The sequence below is a fragment of the Hipposideros armiger genome, unplaced genomic scaffold (assembly GCF_001890085.2).
Source record: "Hipposideros armiger isolate ML-2016 unplaced genomic scaffold, ASM189008v1 scaffold_84, whole genome shotgun sequence".
Taxonomy (NCBI): Eukaryota; Metazoa; Chordata; class Mammalia; order Chiroptera; family Hipposideridae; genus Hipposideros; species Hipposideros armiger.
Window position 1 is genome coordinate 3,221,866 of NW_017731434.1, and position 11,774 is coordinate 3,233,639.

The 11,774-nt window shown below is 41.9% G+C and overlaps 1 protein-coding gene and 1 non-coding gene across 4 annotated transcripts in view; both read left to right on the forward strand.

Moving 5' to 3' along the window:
• Positions 1–11,774, forward strand: part of AK5 (adenylate kinase 5) — a 225,566-nt gene that overhangs the window by 179,366 nt on the left and 34,426 nt on the right. For all 3 annotated transcript variants that reach the window (XM_019644035.1, XM_019644036.1, XM_019644037.1), the window contains one exon: positions 10,644–10,807. In XM_019644035.1, the coding sequence (XP_019499580.1) occupies positions 10,644–10,807 (164 nt within the window). The remainder of the gene's footprint in view (positions 1–10,643; positions 10,808–11,774) is intronic.
• TRNAI-UAU (transfer RNA isoleucine (anticodon UAU)) lies at positions 2,604–2,677 on the forward strand. Its single transcript has one exon. It is a non-coding gene; the product is annotated as a tRNA-Ile (tRNA).

Below are 11,774 nucleotides of genomic sequence, written 5' to 3' on the forward strand. Positions count from 1 at the left end.
TATATATATACATATATATATATATATATATTACATTATACAAATGGAGAAAAACTTTTCTATAAGAGAATTAAAAATAGAAGGGAGAGGCTATGTTTATAAATAGCTTATTATGACCATTTAATGCATGCCTGAGATCATAGGTGAAGGGGCTACAAAATAGGAAATAAGGTGGCTTCACATGTTTAAGAAGAATTTAGAAGAGACAGAGCACTCTAGAACAATGAAGTCCAGGAATTCAGAGACCAAAGCAAGCAGAGCCAGATGAAGCAACTTTTGGAAGGCTCCAGTCTGTAAATTGGGTGTATTATATCTGGAATAGGCCCTGGAGACCACTGGGTAAAAAAACGAAATATATTTTAGTGGTGTTTCCTCATGACTACTTAGGCAATCCTGTTTCTTTTCTTCTTTGGAGATGGGGTTAGGGTGCTATGAACTGTAGCAGCTCATCCAGCATGGTGGGGTGGAAATGTTTAGGAATCACCACCATGGCGCCTGCTGTAACCTCTCATCCAAGACTTGAACCTTCTTTGTCTTCTGTCAACATAAGAGAGTCATGAAATACAATTTCAGAGTCTTGTCTTAATTAGATATTTCACATGTCTTGCTGTGTCTGTGGTGGGTTTCAACTGAATTAATCACAGAATCATGGACTGTTAGAGTTGTCAAAACAGAAATGAAATCTTGTCCCTAAAGTCACTAGGCTAATTAGTGGTGGGGTCTGATAAGGTTGCCAGATTTAACAAATAAAAATACAGGACAACTAGTTCAGTTTTAGATCAATAGTGACAGTGTTTGTGTGAGTATGTCTCATACACCGTTGAACTTGATGTCCTGTGTTTCATCTGGCAACCTTATGGGGCCCTGATGAAAACCCCACTCCTGGTTGACTGGGGAATGTGTGGTGTATCTCTAAACAGCAAGTATCTCTCATTTCCAGAATGGTCTTACATATGAGAAGCTCTAGAGCTTAGCATTTACCAAGGCACAGTGGGTCCTTGGGCAGTTTTTCATCTGCATAACAGGTTACAAATAGCACCTACTTCAAATAGTTGTTATAAGGATTAAATGAATTGTTACAAATAAGACACATGGAACAGATACTTACTAGATCAAATATCAAGCCCAAAGTGTTGTGAATAAGTGCCTTTATCAGAACAATCTGCAATGACGTCTCAAACATGTTCGTCTCTGAACCACTCCATTGGTACAAAACAGGCCACAGATCCCCTCCTATTTTTTCTGGCTTGATGCTGAGAAAACAAAAAGTTCCCCTCATCTGCAAGAGAGAGGATAGCCCTGCTATAGATAAGGCAATGAGGATTTTTATTAACCATCATAACACGTAGCTGTTCATGATAGAACCATTATCTTAGCATTATTACATTGTAAATATTAAATATCCACAAAGACTCACCACAGCGCACACTGGGAGTTCACAGCAAATTGCCTTCCTTAGATTATCTAGTCTAGAAGTTCCAAATCGGGATAATCATCAGAGTCACCAGGGGAATTTTTTAAAAGATCTTTTTTCTTATGAGAATATTTCAAACATTCAGCAAAGAATTTTACAGTGAATACTTGTATACCCACCACCTAGATTCTACCATGGACATTTTACTATGACTTGTTTTATCACATATCTGCCCTTCTATCCATCCCTTTATCCATCCATCAATATATTTATTTTTTCCTTACACATTTCAAAGTAAACTGCAGATATCTATCTCTACACTTTCCCTGGGGAACTTTCTAAAACTGTAAATTCCTAGGCCTCAACCCCAGAGGTTCACAGATATACCAATTCAGGAAAGTTTCCAATACCCCAATGATCCTGATACAAAGTCAAGTTTGGGACGGTATCAGTCAAAAGAAGCTAGGTTATACTGCAGGACCAAATAAGCTCTCCTAAAAATCTCTGTGGTACAGAACAACAAAGATGTTTCTTCCTCTTCCTTTCCCTCTTCCTCCTCCTCTTGTCGTTCTTGTTCGGGACTAATGTTTTATGTTCATCAACAGTTGACTGGGCTTCAATCTGGTAACCATGCTGATTGAGTCTCTACTCTCCAAAACATTGCCAATCTCATGGCAAAGAGAAAAGAGATATGGAAAGCCATGTACTGGCTTAAAAGAAAGAAAAGAAGAAAAAAAAACCTCTGCTTATATGATACACATTCACCTCTGCCCACATTCCATTAGCCAAAGCAAGTGACATGGGAACTCAAGTTCAAAAGATGAGGATGAATAATCTTTCCTCAGGGAGGAACACTATGGAAGGGACGCTGGGATAGTTAGGAAGAGTAATACAAAATAACACAGGAAACCCCTAATTGAATCCAGATTCTTCAATTCATAGACAAGGAAGCTAGCATCCAAAGAGGCAAAGTGACTCTCTCAAGATCACTCAGCTAGTCCTATGCAGGAATTCTCCAGAAACAAAGTCTCCTATGTCATATACAGGGCTACCTCCTTGAAGCCCCCAGATTGTCCACCATTTATTCATTCATTCATTCATCTAACAACTATTGAGTGCCTACTGTACCCCAGGCACTGATAAAAATTAGGCACAGTCCCTGCAATCAAGAAGTGCCTGGTCCTGTGGTGGCCGGTTAGCTCAGTTGGTTAGAGCACAGTGCTTATAACACCAAGGTTGTCGGTTCAATCCCCACATGGGCCACTGAAATGCTCCCTCCACAACTAGAATGAAACAACTACTTGACTTGGAGCTGATGGGTCCTGGAAAAAACACACTGTTCCCCAATAAAAAAGTAAAAATAATAATTTTTTAAAAAGGGCCCAGTCCCATGTAAAGTTCTTTCATATAACCTTCCACTGCCCCTATCACTGCTATATGATCCTATCATCAAATAACCTGAAGCAGCAATGCATTTCAGACTAATAGGGAGGCTTTCTGAGGATAAAGATCTATTTTCCTTAATTGTTTCCCAGCAGAGAGAGTCAATTCCTGGCAACAGCCTGCTGAAACCCGGCCCGGCGATACAGCTCATCCCAGACACAGAAGGTTTAAAGTGACTCCCAGGCTCCCAGTGGTTGAGGATCACTCCTAGGGCCCCGTCAGCTCATGATCCGATGGCATAATAGCTTTTCTCTGAAAGGAGTCATTCAGGGATAAAAACCTGAACCCATCCTTGGAGCCCATTTTCATTTAGAAAAAAAAAAATATTTCAAGGTTTAGAAATCTGATAGATTTTAAAACAACTTTGAAGACTGACCAAAAACAGGATAAGTTGATCCGCAAAAGATATTTGATACCTTCACAAGCTACAGCTTTGAAGACTGTCCATCTCTAAAGATGTTTAAATAGTACCGTAATATAAAAATGCTGTGTCTAGTCTTTGTAAAAGCATGGAGTAGTAGAGCTGGGAGGACTGGTTAGCTTCGCTAACACTAGCTGCCTTGTTTTACAGATAATAATCATGGTGGTTATTGAGTGTTTTACTGTGTCAGTGACTGGTCCAAGCAATGTACATGTATTACCTCATTTTGTCCTCACAACCAATGGGCATTATAATCATCCCTATTTTGTAATTGAAGGGGCTGAAGCTCATAGAGCATAAGTAATTTGATTAAAGTCATCTAACCAGAGAAAGGTCTGAGATTAGAAGAAACTCAAGTCCTATGGTTCAGTGTTCCTTTTATGTAAAAGGGAATAGAGTTGTCACTTTTGTGGGGCCATCAGGCTCCTGGACATTGGCCCTATTTAACCGTTGCCTGTGACGCTATGCAAGGTTCTGTGAGGATAAAGCCATTTCTACTCTCTCTGAGCTTCAGCCTGGTTAAGGAAGGAAGAGAGGTGGGCAAACTGTGTCCTGGAAAGCAGGGGAAGAGAGAACCTCAAGATGTTTATCAGCCGTGTTAACTGCTATTAACCAGTCAAAGCTAGTAAAGACTACAAGAAGGTTATTGATAATATGGGAATTACTCAATCTCTGTTGAACTTTAAAAGATCAGTTTCAGAAAGTCATCAGGGTAGGAGGTAGCTTGCAAGAGGGTAAGGAGTCAATAAAAGAGGAGGAAATGAAAACGGGCAGTTTAGGCTCCTGGAAAAAAAGAGAAAGAATATAAAGACAACTAGAGGATGCAGACAATGTGGACACACTTTTATTTGGGTTGGGGAGAACCAAGTGTGTTGTTACACAGAAGAGAGAAGAGATGGTGCCAACTGAGGCAACTAAATTTAATGTGGACAAGAAAGAAAGGATCAAGTTTTTGGAGCAGGGAGAAGGAGGAGGTCCATTCATCATTAACTTATTTATTCATTCAGCCACTATTATGAAGTGTCTACTGTGTTTCAGCCACTGGTGAGCAAAAGCATACGCATATCCTGTACTTGTGGGCCACAGTAAATATATATATATATATATATATAATTATTATAAACATATATAGTTATATATGTTTATATATAGTTAATATATTTAAATATACAGCTATATATATATTTACCACAGTAAATATATATATAGTTATTATAAATAACTATATATTATAAGCTATAATGTACAGTTATATATATATATATAATATATATAGTGATTATATATTATGTAGCTATTATATAGTGTATATACACATTATTATATACTGTGAAAAGTGCTGTGAAGGAAAATGCCAAGGTACTACAAGATCCAAAGCAAAGAAGTTATTTAGCCTTAGGTTGAAGAGTTGTATAAAGTCTTCCAAACTGGAGAAAGAAAGGATAGAGGGCAAAGGATGAAGACATATATGTATGGAAAATGTTGGGCCAGGAAGATAATCCTCACCTTCTTAGTGAATAAGAGGATTAAAAATGCCTAAGAGTGATAAGAATAAGAATATGTTTGAGGATTTGAGGACAATGGGGAAATATATTAAAATCCATTCGTGGACATCCAATTTGGTATCAGCAAAAGAGGAATCTATTTGCCAAGAAACATGAAAAGCTATTATGAAATTAGGTAGTCTGACCCAGTTGGCTTGGTTTTCTGACTTTCTCAGGGAATTCTTAACAACCCAGAATAGACACAAATAAAGAAGTAATCGGTTGGGCAGAGAGCAGGCTGGTGGTTCTCATAGCAGGAGCAATAGCATTCAAAAGAAAGAAGGGATTCAAAGATACTAGAAAGGGCCTGGCATCCAGCTGGCCAGGGAGGTAAGAGGAGCCCAGTGGGGATGGACCAACTCAGGGAGTTCGCAATGAGGACCAAGAGAGCAGAGAACAATTTGAGAAGTGAGGTCAAGAGAAAGGAAAAGGAAGACATGATCAGAGGGGAAGGACAGACCTACATAATGATGAAGTCTCAGGTTCAGCCAGATCAATAGGGACCTAAAATTAGGTCAGTGATGAAGGTGATTGGTGCTGAAGGGGTTTAAAGAACACCAAGGCTGGGGTGAGGTGGGAATTAAGGCCTGGAGAGCTTTGCTGACAGCAATTAGAACCGAGAGAATGCTGTCCTCTCTGCTGTGCCTTAGAGAAAATAAACTTTATGAATTTTCTAAGCCAGATACACATATTTGTACATATATTTCAAATATGTGTGTGTGCACACACACACTGATATACAAGGTTGGACAATTAAGTTCGCAAACTTGTTGCAATGATGTTGCTAACCTTTTTGGATATCAGAGGGATTATTCATTATGAATTTGTACCAGCTGGGCAAACAATTAACCAAGTTTACTATTTGGAAGTGCTGAAAAGGCTGCGTGAAAAAATTAGATGACCTGAACTTTTCGCCAACAATTCATGGCTCTTGCATCACGATAATGCACCAGCTCACATTGGACTGCCTGTGAGGGAGTTTTTAGCCAGTAAACAAATAACTGTATTGAAACACCCTCCCTACTCATCTGATCCGGCCCCCCATGACTTCTTTCTTTACCTGAAGATAAAGGAAATATTGAAAGGAAGACATTTTGATGACATTCAGGACATCAAGGGTAATATGACGACAGCTCTGATGGCCATTCCAGAAAGAGAGTTCCAAAATTGCTTTGCAGGGTGGACTAGGCATTGGCATGGGTGCATAGCTTCCCAAGGGAAGTACTTCAAAGGTGACAGTAGTGATATTCAGCAATGAGGTATGTAGCACTTTTTCTAGGATAAGTTCACAAACTCAATTGCCCAACCTCAGATATCGTAGTTACCTACAAGTGGTCTGGACATCTCAAGGTGATGGCTAGTCCCTAGATGTGTTGGGTTATGCTTCATTCAAACCTCGATATGCTAGATGACATCCTGCAGACTTAATTCAGGAAGAGCTAGAAGGATGAGTAACCTCCTCTCATTATAAGTAGCCTTAATTGGTGCTCATTGTAAGCACCAATTTCTTGGAAGAGAGATGCGACAAGGGAAGTTTTCAATGAGGTTTGGGACAAAGGGACAGATTTCAGAGACTTTTCAAAAGTGGACTCAACTTTTCAAAGTGCCTTAGCAACTGGTCGGTATAGGAGATGAGGAGGGAGAGTGAAATCTAGAAGGAGGCACAGAGTTGGTTCTTGTCCCCCCTCCTCCCCATTTTACAGATGAGGAAGCTGACACTCAGAGAAATTAAAAGACCCATCCATAGCCACACGACTAGTAGGTGGCAGAGCCAGGGCTTATTGCTAGATCCATCTGTCCTGTGCCCTTCCCAGTACATCACACTCCTCCCCTCACTCCATTCTCTGCAGGACTGTGTCATACTCCAAACCACTTTCATGAATATACCAAACTCATCCTTACCCTCTTCTTTTCCACGTTTCCCCTGTGTTGGCAAAGGTGCATGCTCATCGATCACCCTTCCCCCACCTAGCAGACGTGTCCCTCCCACAGCTCCTGTGGTGCTGGGTTCACCTGTCATCCTCCCATTAGATTGTGAATTCTCTGATGGAAAAGACAGGGCCTTTTGAGTCTTCTTATCCCAGCGCTTACACAGTGTCTGACCTATCCTAGCTGCCCAACACATGATTGTCAAATGAAGAGCTGTGTTAATAGGCCTCATGCTTAAGTTCAGGGTGCATCCTACAGTTAATAAGATAGAATTAAAAATCAACAAAGGATGTTATAACCTGCCCTATGCCATGACTATTTAAAATATTTAATAAGAAAAGCATAATAGAAACCTACATATCCACATTATTGTCTGGATTTGGGGTTAGCTGATTGTCTACCTGATATCGTTTGTTTGGGCTTGCTTCCTGAGTCCCGCCCGAATGTGCTGTCACACACCAGTGTTGCCATTTCACTCTTTATGCTGAGGCCAAGCTCACTGCAGCAGTTGCGTAGGAGGCAGGTCTTCTCTCGCAGAGCCCAGCTAATGAACCCAGGAGCTGTCTCCTCAGAGGATTGCTCCACTGAATAAAAAGCAGCCTGGAAAAGGTGGCCCAGGTGGGCACGCCAAGGTGGAGCAGCTCACTTCGGCTTCATCTCAAAGGACATCAGGGACCAAAGCGAACACTTGAGTGAGAGTAGACTTGAGGCCCCTGGGCTGGAAGGTCTCCTGCAGGCGCTTCTCCCCTCTTCCTTCCGTGCAGCACTGTGGGAACTTGAACGGGAAATAATATCCTCTGAGCTGTGAACTGGGAGTTCACAGTATTTCCATTCTCACAATATAGCACCTTTGGCCTCCCATGAAAAACATTTTAAATTACATTGGAGGTTGAGAACAAAGATTTTTCACTTTTTCTTTTTTTTTGGAAGTGTTGACAGACCCCTTCAACATGGACTCTCATATTCCAAACTCTCTTCATGAATCACACCACACCATATTGAGGATAGGTTTGTGCAGGGGGTTAAGGCTTGAATAATGATACACTAAACGTCAGAGAGATGACAGCCAGTAACTGTGACAGCTCCTCCTCTGCTTTCAGTCATATTGTCACCAGAGAACACAGCCCACTTAGTCTGATATGTGGCACCTCAAAAGATTTGTCTTCCATGCAACAAATTATCCTGGAGGGATATCAAGGCCCCACTGTTTTTTATTTAAAAGTCATAAGTTAAGGCCTCAAAGACATGTAAGTGACAGTATATGAAAACTCATGTTTCTACTAGCGGGTTTTGTGCCTTCACTGCAGTGATAAAAATCACTTTGTTCTCCAGTTTGGAGCCATGGGAAGAATCAAGGCATTGTGTGGATTACATAAAATTCCACTGTGCCTGCACCATTTGGCCAAAGAATGCTAAGAATTTGCAGCTGTTGCTCCCAGGAAGGATTTCTAACTAGGGCTGCTGCTGTTTAACACACAGCTGTTGTTAATTTGAGCTGAAGATTTTTAATTGCCATTGTGTTGAGATTTGTTAAATAACAGTTTAGAGAAACAAAAACTATAATAGTTGTATTAGTAGGATGCTGAAGGGAGAAAAATAACTGGAACACAGCATTTTTGCCTTGTAAGCTGAGCCTGAAAATATCTTTTCCACATGACTGGCTTCCAGCCATCCTAGGAAAAGAGTTTCTGGTAAATCCGGTCATGGAAGCCCTCATGGCGTCTGCAGGAGCTCAGCCCCTTGTTCCCTTCACTCATTTATCTGGAAGCACTTCTTCCCTGAGTGGCTTTTCCTTGTTCCCCCACTCACCCGTTTCTATTATCTCAGCAGACAGGAGTCATAGTGCTTGGAGTAAATGTAGCATTAGCTGGCGATCGCTTGCTCCTTCTAAGTGGCCTGCATTATTTTGGTGAGCCTCTGTAATTGCTGTTTTCCTGTGACATCTAGCCCATCCATGACAACACTGGGAGCGATCTGAACCCTCTCCATTTGGCTTAGAACAGCTGTGTGGTTGAGCAGGAGATAGAAAACGTGGGCCTTTCCTTTACTTTTTGCCAAGGCAAAGAAGAGATGAGAGACTCTTCTACGAAGGAGGAACAACTAATGTTGTCCCTTTTGAGGGACAGTTTCCAATTGTCCCAAGATAGGAGCTTTGAATACGCGTATGAAGAGAGTCAAGCCAGGAAAATTGCAGAATAAGTCATAAATCCTTACTACCATACTAAAATCTTAGTCACGTATTGCATTTTAATACTCAATATTCCCTTTAACAGGGAAACCTCGATTCATCAAGTATTTATGGAGCACCTACTGTGTGCAGGGTTCTGTGCTAGTGAGACCTAGGGACCAAGGGTAAGACAGGCAGAGGGCAACCAGGTGCTGTATAAGCCACTCACTCCAACAGAGGCGAGGTGAGAGGTCTAGTTCATGGCACAGGGGCAGGCATTTGACCTACGCCTAAGGGATGAAGAGGATCTTGAAAGAGGAGAAAGGAAGGGCTTTCCAGGCTGAGGACCTGAATAAGCCAAAGAACAGTGGCCTGGAAAAATATGCCATTGAAGGGATCATATGTGGTTGGACATGACTGTGTTGGACGAGGATGAGAAATGAAAATAAAAGGTTGGAGAGGTTAAATGGAACTAGGTTCTGGAAGGTTGAAATGCCACTCTAAAGTGGATTCTATTCTCTGGGGAATGGCAAACTGTTGAATGCTATTGAGCTGGGACGTGACATGCTTTTCAGGCAAGTGATCCTGCTGGTGTGTCAGTCCAACTCCAAAGCCTCTCCTGTTCCCCCATGCAGAGGCAGAATGACTGCTGTGCACCAGGGGCCTGAAGACCTGAACTGTGTGACCACAGGGAAAAGAGGAGGGAACACCTCTGAGAACCACAGTCCAGGCTTCAAATCCTAGACTTGCTCCTTACTAGCCTAAAGCCCTTAGCTTCTCTGTGCCTCTGCTTCCGCGTCTGTAAAATGGGCATAATAGCAGTGCCTGCCTCTTAAGACTATTTTAAATTAATACCCATAAAATGCTTAGGACAGTGACGGTACAGTAAGTGCTTGGCAATAATAACCAGAAAACAACAGAAAAAAAATCATAGTGAGGGATGACATTACAAAATAACTATCATCTTCAAAAGTGTCAAGGAAACACAAAAGAACCGTTCTGAAGGGAAACCCAGAAGGACCTGTCAACTAAAGGCAATGCATGATTCAGAACTTGATCCATTGGCTTTAAAAGACATTATCGGGACAGTTAAGACCATTCTATTGAAATTTGAAGGGAGTAGGAAGACGTGGTTATGTACAAGGATGTGCTTGGTTCCGTTTCTGAAGGAAATGACACCAAAGTGTTCTGTAGTGATGAGGCATCAGGTTGGCTACTTATTCTCAAATGTTTGAGAAAGTTTTTTTGTATGCTCCTTATAAGTCTCCTGTAAGTTTGTGATTGTTTGAAAATGAAAACAATTTATTTTGAAAAGTAACAGCATTTGTTGAGCACTCAATATGTATCAGACACTATGGTCAGTGCTTCACACAGCAGATTCAGCTCCCCAGGAAGTGTGCACCTGACTTGCATCTCTGCCAAAGGGAATCCTGCATCTCTCCCCGCACCCCTTATAGCAGCCTGAGGTCCTCACTAGACCACCTATAGAAACTGCTTGTTGTTTGTAATGCCTGCCCCACTCCATGGACAGTTAGCTCTTTGAGGGCAAGGACTGGATCCCATTCTCCATTGTATCCACATCTCCCAACACAGCTCCCAGTAAATCACAAGCGCTCCATCCGTGCTTGGTGAATGAAGTCCTGAGGCTTGCCCGTCAAGGTGAATATAGTAAAAAAAGAAGCACCAGACGTGGGATGCATGTCTGATACATGACTTCTTTTCTAGGCGGCCCTGGCTCTGGCAAAGGCACACAGTGTGAAAAGCTGGTGGAAAAATATGGATTTACACATCTCGCAACTGGTGAGCTCCTGCGTAATGAGCTGTCATTGGAATCAGAAAGAAGCAAATTGATCAGAGACATCATGGAACGAGGCGACGTGGTACCCTCAGTAAGCAAAAGCTTCCTTTCTTGGCTAGGGAGATATTTTGGAGTGTTGCTGTTAGTCTAAGCTGCTGCAACAAAGAAACCCAAAAGGTCAATAGCTGTATTTTATTTCTGTCTTATGTAACAGTCCAGGGGCAGTCAGGAGGGCCATGTTGTCCAGGCCCAGGTTCCTTCTGTCTTGTTGCTCTTCCAGTCCCTTCAATATTAACCTAGTTCATATTTTACCCTGAAACTGGTTTCCACTTTAGAGTTAAAATCTTTACAGCAGAGATGAGCATGGTACAACAGAGCCTAGAATTAGAATCCTCTGGAAAATAGAAAATAAAGTTTCCATTATTTGGGGGAAGTATGATAGCATTATTTTGAAACTTGGTATCTGCCTTATGTAGTTTAAGAATGTATATCTTGGGCTGGCCAAGTGGCTCAGCTGGTTAAGAGCTCACTCAAGAGTTTGAGCTCTGAGCAACAGCGGTTTGATGCCCGGCCTGAGCTGAACTGCCGCTGAGCTGCCAACAGGTGGCAGGATGGCCCAGCTAAAGAAAAAAAAAGAATGTGTATTTTTTTTTTCTTTTCAAGCCACCCATTTCTGAGAAGCTGGATGCCGTTGGGTATCAAAAACTACCCATCCCTGTCATACTAAGTCCCAGGCTCTGCAATTAGGGCTTGTAAAATCTGGTGCCTATTAGCTAACAGAGCTTTGGGTTTCCTCCTTAACCAGCTGCAGCCTCTTTCCCACCTAGAAGACAGAATGGTCCCCAAGAAAGAGAACAAACCATTGCATTTGCCTGCTCGCTGGCTTCCTTGTGGCTACTGTCTTCCCCCACTACAGTTTACTCTTTTCACAGCAGACAGAATGATTTCTTAAAAGTGTCTGTCAGGGCCAGCCAAGTGGCTCAGTTGGTTAAGAGCTCGCTCAAGAGTTTGAGCTCTGAGCAACAGCGGTTCGAGTCCCGGCCTGAGCTGAGCAGCCG